General features: G+C 41.3%; 1 protein-coding gene across 1 annotated transcript; it reads left to right on the top strand.

Moving 5' to 3' along the window:
• Window positions 1-3,256: 3,256 nt before the first annotated feature.
• tent4a (terminal nucleotidyltransferase 4A) lies at window positions 3,257-19,443 on the top strand. The gene is given in 14 exon segments (XM_055055855.1): window positions 3,257-4,550; window positions 6,804-6,927; window positions 9,053-9,099; window positions 9,203-9,323; window positions 10,599-10,706; window positions 12,040-12,168; window positions 12,455-12,668; window positions 13,462-13,588; window positions 13,670-13,773; window positions 13,861-14,048; window positions 14,642-14,800; window positions 14,986-15,085; window positions 15,088-15,158; window positions 16,763-19,443. Coding segments are annotated over 14 exon segments (2,475 nt in total). The 5' UTR covers window positions 3,257-3,723; the 3' UTR covers window positions 16,919-19,443.
• Window positions 19,444-20,374: the final 931 nt, after the last annotated feature.

Below are 20,374 nucleotides of genomic sequence, written 5' to 3'. Positions count from 1 at the left end.
TTTTGCTGTAATTTTCCACCCACCATCAATAAAAATATAACTACTGTATCTAATCGTGATGAATTGTGACGGCTCTGTCACAGATTGACGTCCTTCATTTTCCAAATCTGCTGGCGTCTCGCTCCTTCTGCTTCTTCTCAGGGCCGTTTCCTGCATGCATCCTCTATAGCCACGCTCCTTGTAATTGCATCACTATATTACACTCGACAGTTTTAAATGAGACTTCCTCTTTAATTTTTAGCATCATTCATTTTGGGGCAGATGGAAGTGAGAGCTCTCAATTTTTATTTTTTTTTAAAGCATAGCATCTTGATAAAAGGTTTTGGGTTTGGGACTGATTTCCTCGGCCTACTCAAGCGGTGTGGTAGGTTTAGACGGTTTAATTTTCTCTAAATGCATGTAGAAGACCTAAAATAAAATGTTAATTCCAAACGTATCTACAGAAATATTTTAGCGTGAACTGATCTCTATGTAGTTAATCAATCGAACAGAGATTAGGACGCTTCTATCTGTGATCTGTGCTGTTTAGTCATAGTAAGACGGTTTTCTTTTACGGCCAGTTCAGAAATCAAATGCCATCTTTTCAACAGTTATTCACTCGGAGCAAATTACAAAGCTGCAAAAAGTATCAAAATGATAAAAAGAAGCAGATAGAGTAGATGGATAATACTTCAATTAAATCGCACTGATATAACGTGACGCTGGTTGTTTCAGTTACAAAGTAAAAAACATCTTTTAGGGATGAATCTTTATGTTCTCAAAGCCATATTTTCCTGAAAGGCTGGAATTAGATTTATTTCCCACAAACACAGCTACTTTCTCCAACTTATTTTTAATCATTTACCACAAACAACTAAGCAGGCTGCAAAGTGCTATGTTATTTTTTTTACACCTGGAACATTTGGGATTCAAAGGTCCCACAAATTTCAGTAAATTTAATATGTGCAGACGAGTGCATAAAATAAATAAACATCCTTGTTTTGATCATTTTATTAATGTATTTCTTCATCTTTAAAATAAATCATGTGGTTCTGTCATCAGTACCTATTACTAACGGTAAAAAAATGTTAATACCTACTGTCTGATATAGTTTGATTCATGTCTTTTTATTTGTACATAATAGCAACCCATAGTTTATCATATTATATTCCACTTTGTGACATTAAATGGTCCAGTCGGGGCAGATTTTAACTTTCATAACATTGTCTTCAACAGGCAGAAGCTTTCAGCGCAGCATTTCAATCAAACATTGGTCAATAATCGAGTTTGATTTGAAACCTGCATTTAAAAAATAAAATTGGACATTTTCACTGTTGATGTCAAAAACAAAATCCTTCCTTTTTATGACAAAGGAAAGCTCTTTTAGATGAAAAGTCTTCAGTATGTCCACAGATACTTGCTAATATTAACATTGATGGAAAACATGTTTCCTGCATAGATTGAAGTAAGCATTTGCATATGTAAAAAAAAGGGAACAAAATGTTCTGCTTCCAATACCTGAACATTTATCCGTGCCTCTAGAGGGCGCTGTTGAGCAGACTTGAATTTCTCAGCTTTTTTGTTTTGTTTTTGTCTCCAATCTATCCATCTTATGATGGATTAAAAGCAGGCTAGAAGAAAAAGAAATCGTACGTATAAACATCTGGAAAATCTCTTGATGTTTGTAAAGCATCTCTTTCTATGCCCTCTTCTACAAAAGATGAGTGTAAGATAAAGCAGCCGTTCGAAAGCAATAACCTTCCCAGGCTACTCTGTCACTTTGAAGCTTGTGTTTTGACTTGATTTCCGCTGGCTTACAGTGTGAATGAGTAGCTGTGTACATCCCTAAGTGTGCTACAGCTAGATATCCTAGCTGACACATGGCTTCCCTTAGGGGGGTTTCCTTGACGGGGGTCACATGCAGCACATGAGTAACACAGACTGAGGCTGGAAATTATGCGAGTAGACCATCTCCTCTCTCTCACTCCTTTTTTGCATGCGTGCACAATGTTTTCGCTTTGCCTTATCCAGCAACTCTGTGGCACTTTAGAGCTTTAAAGGTTTGGAGAGAGCAGCACCTAGAATGATCCACACCATCTGCTTTAAAAAAAAAAAACATGGATGTAACAATAAACAGACAGGGAGACATTCCTGTTGCACTAACACAGCAAAAACACACAGTGCCTCACAAAAGAATTCATTGTGAAGCAATTTACTCTCATTACATTGGCAGATTATGAAACAACAGCAAACCTGCCAAAATATTTAAATTGCTTAGACTTATTTATATTTTTTTTTGAAGAATAAGCATTTAGAAATTTACATGCAAATACTAATATGTGAAAATAAGACACACCGTTAACCGGTACGTTCAAAAAGTAGTTAACTCAAAAATTGCAGCTACACATAAGAATTTGTAGCCTCAAACAATGGCTGCTGGAATCCGAACAACTCAGAGCATGTTAATGGTGTTTTCCGTTTGTAGTCAAAGATAACAAATTGCAGTTCTCCAGTTGGAAAAAAAAAAAATCACCCAGAATCCTCCTCAAAGCCGGACTTCCCACTCGGGGAGGCCTGAAAGTCAGTTTCGAGGTCCAACATGGCCGCTCCTGGAATCAACAATAGCAAGCTGTGGTGGAAACACCTTCATTTTATAACACGCGCTTGTACTGCAACAATAATTGACGTTACAAGTAGCGCCGGCAGCTATGCAAGAAACAATTGAAAGTGGTGTTTGCGTGAGGAAGTGCGTCTTAAAATGAAAGTTTGTAAGAGGTGCAACGAACAATGGTGACTTGGCTATGCTGTTGATTTTCAGTGGGAACCACAAGGAAGGTCAAAGTCGATGAACACAGAAGGAGCAAAATGTTAGTTTGTTTATGCAGATTTTTAAATGTGTATGTCATTTCCTTGTCAAATAAAATAAGAAGGAGATACATAAAGGTTGGAAGTCTGAATATTTTAAAGATGTCTAAATTTTGGAAGGTGCCTTCTGGAGAGATTTTCTTCTGTTTTCCTGTTGCAGCCTAGAGGCTATTTTATCAGTGTAGCAGCTGCTAAATACCTATTTGTGTGATCAGAATTCCATCTCTACAACTTAGACATGTTCCAGGGCAGCAATTTGTGGTTAGGGTGCCAATATTTGTCAGCCCTGATGAAAGATTTAAACCCTGTGTTGTGGCACACAGAGGGGTATCCCTGTAACTTCCCTTCCGTGCGCCCCCTACTGGTGATAGCCGGGAAATTTAAATCCCGGTTTCATCGACCTCGTTGAACTTCCAGAGAACTGCTAGAAAAAATTCAACTGCTCGCTCGCCGTAAATCTCACTTTTATCAAATAAAATCCCAGGTGTTTCTGTTGTCATATTCTTCATTCGTTCGACTCTGACGAGTAAAAAAAAAATTAAAAAAGAGGAGGAGTGGGTGGATGGGAGCACAGTCATTTAAAAAAAAGGGAAAAAGAAAAAAAAAAAAAGCTGAGCAGAGCGCATGCGCCTGATTTGAAGAGAATACGCCATATTGAATTCCCGTAGGAATCACGGCATTCTTGCAGCTACGAGGGCCAGTTTATTAATGGTCCGAAATTGATTTCATGTTTTTATTCCGCCTCGTTCTGTGACACCGAACAGCTCAGCGAGTCTCGTCGGAACCGGTACAGCGGCGCAGATTCAAAACGGACTCGCGAACGACAGGTTACTTGTCGGGGGAGTGGGGGGTGGGGGGTTCACCAGGCAGAGGAGTTGAATGGATCCGAGGGTAGCTTGGATTCAGCCGGAGCAGAAAGGACCTGCGAACGCCTTATGGATGCAAATCTGGGAGACCTCTCAGGGAGTACGGACGCTCTCCGCTCACACTCGGAACCACAGCCGGTGTGTGAGTTATGCGGCTTTGATGGCTCTGAATAATGTGGCGGCCGCGGCGGCATCGTGCAAGAGCGCCTGCAGCCCGAGCAACGGGAACGTTACAGGCAGCCTGAGTAACGGCAGCAGCCATCACAGCATCATGAACTGCCCCGCACGCGGCGGAGGCGGCGGCGCGGCCGCCTCCACGCAAGGGACACCGGCGACCAACGGGACCGCCCAGAGCTCCGTCCCGACGGCGAACGAGCCGAGCGGAGCCAAAATCCCGATCCCGAAGACGGGCTCCGTCTCCTCGTCGTCGTCGCAGGAGTCGGGGACAGAGAGTCCCGTTTCCAGCAGCTCGCTTCCCGAGAGGACTTTGGGCGGAAGCGTGGGGGGCGACGTGAACAAGAACGTCGGCGGCGCCGGGCTGCTCCTCGGCTTGAGCGACGGCGCGGAAAGCAACGCCAACCTGTACCATCAGCAACATCAGCGCAGCCCGGAGGAGCATCCGGCTTTTAATTTGCAGCAGATCTGCGCGAGGCAGCACCAGGTCCACCACTCTGCCGTGCCCGTTAGTCACACACACAGCCTCCACCCGGGACGGAGGAAAAGTGACAACAAGGCGAGCACCTATGGGATGAATTACCTGCTTTCGAACTGCACTAATGGGAATCATGTGAACAATTGGACGCCGTGGAAGAAAAGGAAATACAGCTCAGGAGTGCTTGGGTGAGTTGCGTTAAGGATTTAAAATAGACTAACGTCTGTTTTTCTGTCGTTGCTTTCAAGCCTCCGCCATTCAGGTGTTTTTTGTTTTTAAACTTAGGTTTTAGCAAGTAGTAGTATTGGAAGTATGAAAGCTCAACAAAAACAGTGGAGTACTTTTTAGATATGTTCGTTTAACGCTTTTCTTTTCTTTTTTTTCCTGCTTTCTTCCCGTTGGCTGGTTGGCTAGCCTACAGCCGTTGAATTGTCCACTTGGTCCCTACCTAGTGTCCTTTGTGACGTCTTTTATTTTATTTTAAGAATTTATTGCTGCTAAAGTTGAGCTGGAAAGTTTGTGATATTACCAGTAAATGCCAGGAGAAGCGTTTTCGAGACTTGCGTTGTCGCATATAAACCAAAGAGACAGAGCGAGTGAGCTGGGAAACGATTGGTACGCAGCCGCGAACAGGAACCGGAAGTGTTCCGATTTGTTGACTGGGACGTTCGGAAGGATTTGGTGTTGCATTCAAATGTACAATGATGAATTTATGGTTTTAGATTCTCTATGGATACCTCAGTAAGATACGAAAAGATACTTATAATGACTTATATCGGTTTTTAAGTTTGGTGATGAAAGTTTTAGTTTTAAAGCTTGTGCATCACTATAATTTTATTTTAAGAAATTAAATGATAAAAAAGACAAGAAAGCCACCACTGTAGGGTACTTAAAGTTATGCTATTAATTTAATACATATATTTTTTCCCTTCCCAGTGGTAGGCTAGCTCTGCTGTTGTATAGCTACAATTGTCCTACTGTTTCCTACCCAGTGGAACAAGTAAATTCACACTGTAGTGCATGTGACGTTTGGAAAATGATTGGAAGATTGTGTGTTGAAGGTCTTTTTGAAGCCTTATGTCAAAACGATAAATATTTCCCAAGTTGAAATAAAGAGCTATCTGTTCTTTGCAATGGATAGCAAGGAAACATGTAGCACCCTCCAAAGGCCACAGTGCAGTGTTTTGGTGTCTGATTTTTTAAATCAAAAATATATGAATAAAATGTACATGTAGAACTGAAGGAGGGGGGTGAAAGGGGATCATATTCCAATTTTCACTACAAACTCTGACCAGACATTTTTAACTGATACAGGCAGGTGGGAATACCTTTTTGTTAGGGCTGTATGGCAAATAAAAATGTATAGCAAGTAAAAGATGCAGTCAAATTAGAAGTAATGGTAATATTTTTATAGAAGTAGCTAATTCTTCAGAGGCATTCTGTCCTAATCTGCAACTGATTAGCTTGTTTTCTGCTGTTGTATAGATGAGAGGAAGCAGCAGCAGTGTTCCAATCGTCTGCTCGCTTTCTGTACAGCGCACTGTGTGTAATGTTTAACTGTGTTTCTCCTCCTAGGGGTGAAGAAAACTTGTGCTTTGAAAGATTGACATCTGTTCTGCTGAGGCTAACCGATGATCATGTACCAAAGCAGACTGCGTTTATTATATTTTGAACACAGCCGGAGAATCATGAGGGTTGCTGCTTATTATTTTTATGACGTTCAAGTGTGAATAAAAAGGTATGCATAATTTAAATGAGAAAAAATTGGCTTTGTCTTAAACAATTGATTTAGAGGCGTATGGTCAGATAGTTGGAGGTGCTACACATCTCGACACTTGGATTTTTCTAAAAATTAAAAAAGCTCCTAATAAAAATGTCCTTGCAAATAACACATCATGTAGGGCTGGGATTAAACAAAAACTACTGATATATTTGTTGCAGATCAAATTAATTACAGCCTCCGACATAGAGGATCTCTGGGTTTTTTTTGTTTTTTTTTTTAATCTAGTAGCTGCTCCGAGAAGGGTTTGGTAGTATGAGGACAGAAAACAAGGTGCAGGCTTTATTCCTGGAAGCTGTAGAGTTTTTTGCTGTCCCTGCTGCCATACCAGCGTGAGAAACCTGCGTGACCAAATGCTGCTCCTTTCTGCAGTCTCATCCCGTATGCTGTGACATGCTCGCCTGGTAGAAAGCTGGATGTCATTAAAGAGAGCGGTGCTCCCAACTGTAAGCAGCTTGAGCGAGACATATAGTAATGCAGCAACATTTGGACCTAAAATATGCAGAGACCTGTTTCTCGTACTCTCTTTTAGTTAAAGGTCTAATCTAACACTTGAGTGCTCCACGCTGTGACATTACTGTATGAGGGAAAACGATTCCAGCAGCGTATGTTTTCCACAATTTCTGGATGTCTGACGACCCTGGGTTTTGCTCTTCCTCAGACTCCACGAAGAGGTGATGGACTTTTACAACTTCATGTCCCCGCGACCTGAAGAGGCAGCTATGAGGAAGGAGGTGGTGAAGCGAATAGAGATGATCATCAAGGAGCTGTGGCCTACTGCGGATGTAAGATCCATGAGTTCAGCAGCACCTCCTCTGAAGCTCAAACCTGTCTCGTGTCGGGTCCGTTTAGAAAAGTGTTAACTCTCTCAATTTGTTTTCTGCAACATGGAATTGTAAGGGTTGTGTTTCTATAGTTTCCCTCAGTGACTTGGAAAGGGGCCAGACTTTAGAAAGGGATTCTATGGCAGTAGCCCAGGGCCGCAATGTTTAGGGGTGGCCCAAACAATTAAAAAAAAAATTTTTCCATTGTTTTCTATGTAAAACTAATAGGCCAGTAACATATTCATTTTATTAATACTTTGACATTTCAAATTAAATTAGAATTTTCAAACATCTACAAAAACTCAAAATATTTATGGATTTTCAATTTATATATTTTATTTTTCTGTTCTGTTTTTGTTAATATGTAAACAAAATATTGTTTTGAAATTGTACATTGTGTAAAGAAGCATTGAAACTGAGTTGTGTAAGGAATGCAGGACTGGCACAATTAATCAAATTAATCCTGATTAATCGATTGAAATAATCATCAATTAACATTAATTATGGAACGTTGACCTTTACCCTCAGCTCTGAAATGTCCTGAAGGCTGCCAATATTTACTAATCCAGCCTGTTCCCCAGCTGATTGGAAGCTCAGGAAGATCAAACAGAGAAAATTTGCTCAGTCCCCCCCCTGGTATCTGCTAAAAGTCCTGCTCTCTCACAGACGTGTCTCAACATGTCTAAAAATAATACAGTTTCCTTTGAAATAGCTTTTTACATCTCTGTGATTCTTTTGACTAGCATGATCCACACCATCTGTGCTGACTTTGACTCTACTGAGTTAAAATCTTTTCCACTGAAGAGAACCCGTTGACGCTTAGCTTTGTTGCGTTCACTGATCAGAAAAATATCCGATATTTGAGTTTCTAACCAGCCAACGACCTGGACAAGTAGCCAGACAACTGAACAAGAACCTGGAGTTGAGCAGACCTCAAACTCAATAACCACAGAATTGTCATATGAAGTCAACACATCTAAAAACATCTTCATAATTCCTGTTCATAAAGTAATTTTCTGAACGAACAGTACTTATTTTAAATATGACTGGTGGTGTTACACAGTAAATCATGTCTTATCTGCCTCAAATTCAACAGCGTGGAATCAAATTTCTGTTCTTGTTCCAGTTGTCAAAATCTGCTCTTTTACTTCAGATTTTAAGTAAAAGAAAAATCCGAAATATTAAATAGATTACATTTATTTAACAATTTAAATAAACCCGACACACTGGAGGCGATAGCGGCAAAAGCCTTCAACATTTTTTTTTTGTCTCGTCACAAGCTCACATGTATATGAGGGCAAAATCTCACATGCCTGAATATCATTGGTTGCTTTTCTGGAAAAGGGCAAACGGTTTCCTCATCGTGCAAGGCCCATAGGAATTGGATCAGCTGTCTCTGATATAAATTTTTGTTCAAGACGGCGTTTGAAAACATCTTAAAAAGTTGTATATGTGACTTGCTGAATCCTGCAGGTACCCTGTCATAATACAACCTTGTAACGTTTCCCCTTTAAAGTGCCAATTACTGATATGTAGAAGCAGAGGGGTCACGCAGTGCGGTAAGACTGATGTCATTTCCCCGCTCGTTACTTAACGGCGTAAAGTAGGAGCGGCGGTGATTCATTGGCTGCCAGCCTTTCCCACTTCCACTGTGAGCCACATTGTTAGATAAATGGACTCAAGTCCCCGCATTTGTTCCAGCTTCCTTTTTTTTTTTTTTTTTTTTTTTTTTTATTAAACATCCCAGCCTGTTATTTCAGGCCCGCCCCGTGCCGCTGCCTTGTCGCATTTAACAGAAGGAAAGGGAAAGAACTTCATTCTGCTTCCTTTCAAGAGCTTTCACTTCAACTCCCCTCCATGAAGCCCCTTGTGTTTCCAAAGCTTTTGTGTACTTCATTTGGCTGCTATATACTCACCTTGGCAAGGCTTTACGTCTCCTGAGTGGGACCCAGAAATGCCTTTGTTGATGGCAGTTTGCAAACATTCAACTGAATAAATGCATCCACGACTTCAAAATATGTCATCTAGGAAGATGTGGTTATCTTCAGCAGTACTTCAGTAACGTCTGTTGAATCGTTTTCACCAGGTTCAGATTTTTGGCAGCTTCAGCACGGGGCTCTACCTTCCAACAAGGTAAGGTCCTGCAGAGACACACTGTCACTTTAAATCCTGCTATACTGCTATTTTTTAATGCTTGCTGTCTTTTTTTTTTTTTTTTTTTACTTTTAACCCACAGCGACATTGACCTGGTGGTGTTAGGGAAGTGGGAGCGCCCTCCGCTGCAAGAGCTAGAGCAAGCTCTTCGGAAACACAATGTGGCCGAACCTTTCTCCATTAAAGTGCTGGACAAGGCTACAGTAAGTAAAGTGTGGCTTAGATCTTCTTTAAGTTCGACTCCAGATCGTTTACATTATTACATTTCCTTTTAAAGATCCTCATGAACATCTAATCGCTGATACAGCGATAAAGAATGTTGTTAAAGGAACAAAAACGACTGTCGGAGACTAAAGACTCTCCGCATCTGTCATCGGTCAAACTTGTTCTTATTTTTTATCTACATTTTTGACAGTGCCTGAGCAATAACTGGACTCCTTTCCAGGGAATGCTCTTAGTGATCAGGACTTCCAGGAGTCAGAACCTGTGAACCTTGTCAAAGACTCTTCACATCTTCTCTAACGGCTACCATTTCTCCCTCAGGCTGTTAAAAGACTGTTAAATCTGTATTTCTGCACATGCTTTACAATTCACTCCGTCACAGATGTTTTGTTCTGGGATACTTTTCTGCCACCCCAATATTTCTAATCAACAAGCAAGTTAAAATATCAGTCAAAAATAGACTGAATAAAAATAAAAAGCAGTTTTAATTGTGATAAGTATGTATTCTTGAGCACAAATTCAATTTTGACATCATTGACATATTCTAGAATGTTCTTAGATATGGTTTTTGTGCTTATATTTTCTTCATATTTTATTCTTCTTTGAAATAAAGTCATTAGGGGGGAGAGAACGTAAGGTGTGCTAAATATTTTGAATGTTAGCTAAAGCGCTAAATGAAAAATGAACTCGATTAGCGCATCAGCAAAATAGGGCAGGTGTGCCATAACAGCCTGATTTGTCAATTTATGACTGAAATAACAATAAACAACATTGTCTTCTACTGCTTATGCTAATTCTACCTACAGCTACTTATTCTACCTAAACAAGTTAAAGAAACGCTCAGGACTGATTAAGAAAAAGGCACTGACTTCTTTCAGTCTTCAGAGTTACAAAGTTTTGACTCGCCCAACATGTAGGAACCCTGAGGTCAGAGATGGTTCCCCTCCGCCATTATTTCCCTCTATTGTGTTAAAGCCAGAGCCATCTTTCCACGGCTAATCGTAATTTGTTCAACAGCTTGGGTGGAAAGGCTCATGCTAACAATATAGCAGCGTTTCCGGGAGCGGGCACGTATTGATATCCTGTGGTATTTGCACAAAACCCCGGCAAACTGCCAGAATGCTGCATTTCCCTTTCAATTGCCACAATAAAACAGTTAATGGTTTAGTTTCTCTCCGCCCTGAAGCGCCTCAGTGTGGGGCACAGGATGTTGTTTAACGCCCGTTCTATTTTTCTTTCTGAAATCTGTCTTTCAGGTGCCAATCATCAAGCTGACTGACCAAGAGACCGAGGTCAAGGTGGACATCAGTTTTAACATGAAAAGCGGGGTGAAGGCAGCGAGCTTCATTAAAGACTACTTAAAGGTTGTTGACGACTCGGATTCGCACATAAACGCGAGACGCAAGTTCACTGCGAGTGTCTCCGGCGAAGTCAGATCGATGGCCGACCCAGAGTACACACAGCTGGAGGGATAGAGCTAGAAAAGGTCACGTAGATGTATTAAAATAGACACAAAAACCCACTCAAGTCACATAATTACAGTACTTGCTTCAGCGTTTACGTAGAACTTTGGAAATTCCCTCTTCGACTCGCTGAGCAGTCCGAGTCGTTCACTCCAGTCGGGCTGGCCCATCTCTGTCTAAACGTCAGAAAACAAGCGCTAATCAGGATTGTGTTGTCGAAATCTCTTCATCTGCCTGGAGTTTTTTTGTTTTTCTTACTACCTCCTGGCTGTGAAGGAATTCCTGCTGAAGGTGGATCTGTAGCCGTGTCAGTCACAGCTATTGGCTAATGAGGGGAAAGGAATGTCTGCAGCTTATGTTCCAGCAAGCTGTCAGATCCATTCTTTCGCCCGCCGCTGGTTCGCGCCTTGTTTACTCTCTCGTCGTGCGGGAATGCTTGTCGCAGCCTGTGAGGCCTCGGCCTTCAGCATCTCTCAGCGTCAAGCTCGGCTCGCGCCAAGTGACAATGACGGCTCATCTTAACATGCGAGGTGTTCAGGGAAGGAGGTGAAGCACCAGGAGTCAAGTTGGAGCAACGGCTTCAGCAGGGAATTATATCTTCCATATGAGTAGTTTAGCTTCCAAAGGAAAATGGAAAAAGTTGTTTTTCTGATTGACATGAAGCTGATGCTACACAAATCCTCCATCAGCATTAGGTTACATTCTTATATATTATTAGTTAACAATGTTTACTGTTGTCACCTTCCTAAAATAAGTCCAAGTTATGTTTTTTTGTCAAAAGGAATTTGGGCAAAAAAAAAAAAAAAAAAAACAGGTCACTTTTGGCTCAACTCGGGTCTCTCCAGCTTTTTGCCTCATTGGAAATATTGAAAAGACATAAACTTTCTAAAACCTTTGCTACCAGTTTACTCTCTGTGCCTAATCTTATGGGAAAAATCAAGTTTTACTTCCCTCGTGATCTGTTGGCTTGTTGAATTGTAAACTGGATCTCAAATTTCTAGGCACAACCTGAGGAGTTTGGTCTTGAAAAGTCTTATTGGTGCAGTTGTAGCGTTATTTAATTTTCATATTATTTTAGCTGTGTGACGCTTTTCTGACCGGAATAGATGTGAAGATTTCACCTTTCATTGACATTTTTCTTGTACGCTAAATTAGGAAAAACTGAATTCTTGGTTCAAATTAGGGTGCACCAATCTTTCTCATCGTTGCACTGTCTTTTTGTCGTCTCTTTCAGAAGTATCCTGTGCTGCCTTACTTGATCTTTGTGCTGAAGCAGTTTCTACTGCAGAGGGATCTGAACGAAGTCTTCACTGGGGGCATTAGCTCTTACAGCCTCATCCTGATGGTCATCAGTTTCCTACAGGTACTGTAATACAAGCTTTCACGGCAACCCCTGTTATTCGTACAGGGGTTGCCCTTGATTAGTTCAAAGGGCTATAAAACATCTGATTTTAATATTTTCATGTCTGGGAAAAATTCGGGATTAAATGGGTTAAATTCAAAATTATTTTCCCACTGAAGAGATCTTAAATTTGCGGTTTTGTAAAGACTTTATACCCGTCTTCTTTTGGAGTTTTTACTCTTTATGGTTAGTAATAGTTCTTATGTAGAAGTGTTAAGAATAAAAATATTTTCTCCCTCTGCCTCAGCTCCATCCACGTATCGACGCCAGAGATCCCAACCAGAACCTGGGCGTGTTACTGATCGAATTCTTTGAGTTGTACGGCCGTCATTTCAACTACTTGAAAACAGGAATCCGCATCTCAAACGGAGGTGCGTACGTTACCAAAGAGGAAGTGATGAAGACCATGACGAATGGATACACCCCATCCATGCTCTGCATAGAGGACCCTCTGCTTCCAGGTAAGCAACTCAATCCAATTCAAACTCAATTTATTCAAACCACACACTTTGTTGTTTTGTGTCACTTAACTAAAAAAAAGAAATTTCTACTCTTTCTGTAGCCTGGTTTTGACAACGCATTTGATTTATTGATATTTCTGGGTTCTAACTTATTTGCGTTGCACCGTGCCAGCCTGTTTTTTTGTTTGTTTGTTTGTTTTTTTGCTTTACTCTGGTTTTAAATTTTCTTTTGACTGCAAATGCAAATGTCTGAAATGTTGCTGTCTCTAATCATACGGTCTGCAGAGACCCACTGTAAAGTAAAATATATATATATTGTTTAATTCTGATGAGTGTAATATAGCAACAAAGTCACTAAATCAGCACTAGTAAAGTATCTAATGTAAATCACGCAGATGTGACCAGGTGGGTGGGTCTGTCAGCCCGCTGTCTCCAGGGTGTCCATGCTTCCTTAAAAAGTCTTAAATTTATGCATCTAAAATTAAGGTCTTAAGTTGTCTTATATTCATTACAAAATCTGAGTTGGCATTAAATTTCTTAATCGCAGATCTTGAATTTTGTCTTGGTATGACTTTTCTGTTAGACTAATTTTGTCACACACAGACATGCTAATGCATTCTGCTAACATACCCTTGCTAGCTAGCCAGCTTTTTTTTGCGTCGGTATTTTTGGTAAGTGCCAACGTATCGCAAGTTGGCTGGATGAAGCTGCCGCATTTCTTTTTCAGTCTTAAATTCCATTCATGGAACACACCAAACGATGTGACATGCAGTTTTGTTTTCTTCCCGCGTAGGTAACGACGTGGGGAGGGGCTCTTATGGTGCCATGCACGTCAAGCAGGTGTTTGACTACGCCTACACGGTCCTCGGTCACGCCGTGACGCCGCTCGCCAAGTCCTACCCCAACAAAGATTGTGAGAGGTGAGGATTCAGCCCAAAAGTGTTTGTTTGTCACGGATCAGAGCGAGACGCTCATTTCAAAATGTCCGTCTGACTCCACAGCACGCTGGGGAGGATAATAAGATTAACCCAAGAAGTCATTGAATACAGGGAGTGGATTATTAAGAAGTGGGGAGGCAAGGATTCGCCGCAGACGGACAACAGAGGTAGCAACGGGCTTCCGGAGAGCATCTTAAAGATGATGCCACAGATTTCTTCTGTTTCTGCGAATCATCGCTTATGTTTTCCTGTAGCGTCTTCTCCCAAGGAGCCCGTTTCGGAGCAGGAGTCCTGTGTGCTGGGTGGTGGTGGTGTTGTAGGTCCTGAGGATCAGCAGAGGGACTCTGCTTCACCTCACAGCGCAGACTCTCCCATGTCCATCTCCAGCCCCAAGCAGCACTCATCGGCCTCATCCGTTTCCTCGCTGTCTGGCTCCGACAACGTAAGACACACCTTTCCTGATGCTGCATTTTTAAAAAACGGATGTTGCAAAGCCTCGATCAGTTCAGTGGGGATTAATGGATTATTTGATTTAAGTTAATTCCAGTCGATTAGCTTGTAAAGTCCTCTTAGACCGTCTTTCAGTGTTGTAGTTTGGCCTCCATTCAGAAGAGGGCGCCACTGTTCATCCTGAAGCGAATAAAGCAACATAGAAATCAAAATGCTAGAGGGAATTAAGAGCGGATTAAAGAAACTGTCTGAACAGAGTTTGGTATGGGAGGCAAAATTAACTTCATGCGGTTCTGTTTGGAAATATAAACACTCAACAAACTCCTCAAGTTTCATTAGTGCCGACTTCTCATTCAGGAATTAATGTTGTACTTTGAAAGTGAGGACAACATGTCAGAAAAGCAGAGAGCATGACAGGAAAAAAATGTAAGAAGATTAATGAAATAATAGGAAAGAAAACTCAGGTTTTTGAGAAAATGGTTGCTTATCTTTCAGTTGATAACAATCAATCAACTTTAGACTTTACATTCCGTAAAAGATTTATTCTCCCTGACAGCTTTTTTTTATTTTTTTTTTATTTGCTAGGACTCTGACTCGGCGTTGCCATACACTCTCCCTCCTCCAACCCTGTCGGCGTACGCGTCGTTTCCGGCGCTCGGCCTCGCCCTGCAGCCGAGCATCCACCTGGGCGCCGGAAAGCACGGCATGGGAGGACGCCATCTGCTGCTTCCCCCGGGTTCACAGGTAGGCCGCAAGCCTTCTGTCCTTCAGCTGAATATAACACATTTCAACCTCAAAAATACTATTATTTGTGGTTGAAAAAAATGTCAAGACGAAAAATCTTTAAAATTTTAAACATATTTATTGAAAAAATAGCGTTTTAAAATAATGTTTTATAGACACCCAGTGTTGTCCTGTTTGCTCTCCAGGCTCACGTCTCGCTGCCCAGCGGTCTAGCAATGCACTCCATGCCTGGCAGACAGGTGTGTATGGACACCGGGCTCCCCTCCTTCTACCACATGCCCCCCCAGCCCATGCTCATACCCCCGCCCCCTCCAGCCCCCAGCCTCCGCTCAGCCCCCACTCCAGCCACACACACAAGGTAGGCGCCGGATGCTGCAAACGCTCTCATGCACTACATCAAGGGAAACCTTGTCTCTCACTCATCCTCGCGCTTTACTCATCCTTCATTCGTCCGTCTTTTACAAGTTCGAGCCACTATTTTACTTCTTTCTCTCTCATTTGGTTCATGCAAACCTGCTGCTTTTCAGCAGTAAGTAACGCTCACTCTGGAGGTGAGATATTCAGCTGTAAAACTGGATGTTTGAGGCTTATGATTTCCCATAAAATATCTAGACTTGTGCTTCTTAAGAAGACCACAGAGCAATTCTGCAAATTCATGCCCCCATCTTTGCAACAGATGCTGAGCTTTACTTGGCAGGTCTGCTCGCACATTTCCCCCATTGGCTATCCCGTTCAAGGTTAGCACTGAGTCAATATGAGCCGATGCATTCCTGTTACGCCCTGCTCTCACAATGCTGAACAGAATTAGAGTTTTGCTCGCTCTTTTTTTCTGGATGCTACTTGCTTGTCCTAGACACCAGTGGTGTCCAAACGTTTTGCACCGCAGGGTAAAAACATAGGGTTAACTTTTTTTCTGTTTTTTTTTTTTTTTTTTTTTTTGAAATCCAAGATTTTATTTTATTTTTTTCTGTTTCATTAAAATATTGCATGTTTCATTTATTGTTGAGCAAGTAAACAATAAAGAGCTAATTATTATTAATGTAAAAAAGGGTTTGACAAGTTTGCCTTCATATGAAGAAAAGGCGTATATTTTGATAACTTCTGACATTTCTTTCAGTTGCACATGTTTTTAGTCTATTCTGTGCAACATAAGTTTGCTTGTCTGACAAGTAGGTGTGTTTCCATTGGAAATGTGCACAAAGTTTATAAGTAGTCTGCTAATTTTGAAAAACAATTTGCTGTGTTTTTATTGGATAAGAAAATAGACTAAAGTCACAAGGGAAAAAACTTGGGCACAAGATATGTCATTAAAAAATTATAGCGGGGACAAATGTAAACACAACCTGAGCTACACTCATATTTAGCAGCATACAAACTGACGTGAGGCAAAAAAAAGTGTTGCTGTTCTGCAAAAAAAAAAAAAAAATAAAAAAAAAAACAATTCCATTCTAGCTTGTGCAAAAAAGAAACTTAACATTTTATTTTTTAATTATCTTTTTAATTGGAATGAAATTCTATTGCAAACATCTAATTATGTATTTAAAGTGTTTATTTTTATTCATTCTGATGCTTGCTTCCTTCATTAATAAAATTCACAATCAAAAAATAAATAAATGGCATCTCTGCAGAATCCACACATGCTGGACACAAGCTTAGGTTCCTGCTACCAAAACATGGCTGTCTGTCGTACAGTTTTAGTCAGCTACTCCCCTAAGCAAAATAATCATATTTGCACAAACCTGTCTTTCTTTCTCTTTCTTTTCCCCCTTTTTTATGTATTTAAAAAAACGTCTGTGCATGCAACGCTCTTGACATGAAAGTCAAATTCCCTGTTTGTGAACACAAACACAACCTGAATCTGATTATGGGCTTTGTGAGTTTTGAGGTAACTCTTTGTGTCCCTCTCTGTGTTTTTTTTTTTTTTTTTCTTTTCTTTTTTTTTTTTTCGCAATTCGTCCCCAGAGCGGAACGAAGTTCAACGTGAAGGGCTTCCACAACCCGCCGCCGGTGAACGGAGCCGCCCTGGCTAACCGTGGACACACACATTCGCAGTACCACCGCAACTCGTGGACGCGGCGCAGGAAGAGGGACAGCCTGCCCGTCAGCCTCAGCAGATAGAAACCACTGCTTCTTCCCCTTTAACCCGATCTCCCTCTTTTTTTTTTTTTGTTCTGTTTTAATTTAATTTTTTATTTTTTTGCTCTCCCCAACTTGACACCCATTAATGGGACGGACGGATGGACAGGGATCAGAGACCAGCTGTTTTCGCGGAGCAGCATCCCTTTAGATCCGCATCCTCCTCCGCTCCTCCTTTTCTTCTTCGTTTCAGTATTATGTTCCTGTCAGTGTTGTCACTTTTTTTTTTGTCGTTTCCATCGGTGACGGCACCAACCAGCTTCACTCGACCTCACTCTCCAAAGCCACTTGTGGTTTGGTGTTACACTTTTTTTCTGTTTTTTTCCAGCACACTTAAGCCTTTTCTTTTTTTATTTTTCATTGGTTTGTTTGGTGCAATAATGTTTTTTCTTTTCAAAATTAAAGCTGTTATTTAATTGTGTGTGTGTATATGTAAAGGCATTTTATATTTTTATTTTTGTAGTTGTAAAATTTTGTTTACAAAGTGTCTCCCTGGGCAACATCTGTGGAGGCTTAGAGCGTGCATCTCTGTAGGTGATAAAGTTGGGATGGACCTGACTCTAAACCTTAAACCCCGCCCCCTCCTCCTTTTCCTTTTTTTTTTTTCCTTCCAATGTGTTCATCTTTACTTGGCATCAATGTGGAGAAAGAAAGCTTTGATTGCAATATTGTCTATTTTTCATCCTGCTTCTTGTTGAGTTTCAACCTCGAAGTTTTGTCGATGTGATTGCGCATCTCCTCCTTCCACTAAATCTTTTACACAGGGGAGAAGGGCGAGTAGGAAATGCTTCAGCTCAGCTTACTTGAATTTAAAGATCAAGAGTCTCAGTAACAGATTTAAATCAGTGCAGTCCGACAATATTAAGACGCTCAGCTATGAGGTTTTCCCCTTTTTGGAACAAATGGAGTGAGAAAACAAAAAGAAAGGGGAGGTGGGAGGGTGAGACCTGATGGGAGTTAGTTCTTGAACCAAGAACTCTTACGAAAGGGAATTGTATTTTGATTCCATTCGGGAATCTGGTGTACATTTAATTGCCAGGTACTTCCGCTGATTGTTTGCAATGCCTTTCTTTGTGTTTACTGGGAGTGCGTGTCCGTTTGCTGCGAACACACACAGATACATATACACATATATATATATATCTATACGCTCAAACAGGCCTGTGGAAGGCTGAGCAGAACTGGTGTTATTACTATGCAAAAGGATTCGTCTTGATTATCGTGTCAACCGTTGTACGTTCCCATGTCTACACCGCTTCGGACTGACTCAGGCTCGAGCCAACTCATGTGAACTCCCCCCTCCCATTTTTTATTTTTTTCAAATGAAGGCCCTTACCTGTTCTGAAGTCTATAGTTTTCTACATATGTCATAAATACGGACTGGGGAGAGTGGTGTTTATGCCAGCGACTTAAGTCTTGGGTTGGTGTAGTGTGTGACGTAGTAAAAAAACAAAAAACAAAAAAAAAACTATATATGTGTGTGTGAGAAATTGAGCATTTTTGACTTGCTACTGCAGGTTTTTAATCAGAGAAAAAAAAACATTTAAAAATTACAAAAAATTAAAAAAGGGAAAAAAAAAATCAAATAAAAGCCTGAAGGTTTCATGAGCGGTGTTGCGCCCAGAGAGCGGCTTGCTCTCTTCTGGCGGCACTTTCAACAAAAAAGGGGCGGGTGCCAAAGTGTCCGAAAAACAAGTCTTGAGTTTTTACTGAGATTTTTTTTTTTTTTTTTTTCTTCCTTCAGCACTGTTGAAACTATTTATATGGTCTGGTTTCAAAGAAAGCTCAGCAACTCTAATCTGTCGGTCAAAACTGCATCTGGCATCCAACTTTTGTTACATTTAACCAAAAGTTTAAAGGGAAAAAAAATCACAATAATGGGGGGGTTTTGTCATATATTCAGGGTGGAAATCGAAGATGGTTCAGATGTTTTTGGCCACAGATAACCTAGCTCGAGATAAAGTGGGCGCGATTGACTGATCGTCCGCTCTGGAATGAAAACGGTGAAGGACGGCGCCTTCGCTGGGTTAGAGTTGCGAGTTATCTCTGTTCGTCCGTATGGATTCAGATCCTGTGCATCTCAGCGGTCCGAGGAGACTTGCTCTCCTGCGCCTTCCCTCCTCCTCGCCCGGAAGGTGGTCGGTTCTCTCGAGTCCTATTCGGATTTTTCCTTGTCGTCCTCATTTGTTCAGATTGGTGTTTTTTTAAGAAAAAGAGGCGAGCGGGAACGGAGGGGCACGGAGCGTCGCCCGGGTCGCTGAGATTTACATGTCGATGCAATGTAATATTCCCCGTACCCCCATTGGGACACAATGAGGGATTTTAAACTGGTGACCTGCAACCCATCGCTATCCTCGTCAGTTCACGTCACCCTCCCATTGGACACTTGTGTATCAGTGACCAGAGGGAACCATTGCCAAGCTTTTCTCTATCTTTTTTTTTTGACATTTTTATGTAAATATATTTTTTTCTATTTTATTTTTTAAATAAATATTTTAAAACTGCCAGTTTCTTGTTTGTGTTTTGTATGCAGAGGGTTTACAAATTCGAAAGCCGTAAAGCATATTATTTTTTATTACCGCTGCCCTGAACGTGAGCACTTTATTAAAAACCTTTCTATTGTTTTGACATTCGATCCAACTAAACTTTTTCCTGTTTAAGGTCTTTTTTTTTTGTGCTCAGGTCGAATGTTTTGGGTAGCCGTAACAACTTCCTGGGATTCAGGCCCACTCCTCTTGGCAGAACTGGGAGAAATGGAGTTAGTTTGACGCACTGAGTGGTTGAGACTGATGGTGGGCGATACAAAATGTAAAGTCTTTTTCTCGAGTGAAGGTTTCAGCGAGTCCGCTCTGAGGGCAGGCTTTGCCGTCCATATTGACAGAAGTATTATTTTGATAATTTTCCATCCACTTTTTTTTTTTCCAATAAAAGCGTATTAGTAAATGATTAGTCTGGATAGTTGGAATAGCTTTTTAAACAGCACATGACAGAAATGAAGTCTTTCTAAATGTCCAGTGGTTTTCATTCTTGTGGCCATGAAGATGAGGCTCCAACCATTTCTCCTACCGTCCACTAGGTGGCGTGCATGCACCGCTGAGAACCTTTGGAAACGAAGGCCGCTGCACTCTGCTGCCTTCCAACAGGCTTTCAACTCCAGAAACCAAATGCAGAGGCGTCGGTCCCACTGCGCCAGACTTTGCCCACGAGCTTGGCATCCAGCCGGCCCCTCGCAGGACGTCAGCTGTCTGTAAGTGGATGGATTTGTTCCGGATTAGCTGTTCTGTCTTTGCCTGAGACTGAGGCGATCAGAAACATGTGCCCAGGACTCTTCATGCCCTTTTTTTTTTCTTTCTCTGAAAATCTCTTCAATTTTCATTAGGACAGAAAGACGAAGGGAGAAACCAGGTGAAAGTCTCACAATATTTCCTTGGGAGTGCA

The sequence above is a fragment of the Poeciliopsis prolifica genome, unplaced genomic scaffold (genome assembly GCF_027474105.1).
Source record: "Poeciliopsis prolifica strain line A6 unplaced genomic scaffold, Auburn_PproV2 SCAFFOLD043, whole genome shotgun sequence".
Lineage (NCBI taxonomy): Eukaryota > Metazoa > Chordata > Actinopteri > Cyprinodontiformes > Poeciliidae > Poeciliopsis > Poeciliopsis prolifica.
This window is presented reverse-complemented; position numbering and strand designations above follow the sequence as displayed.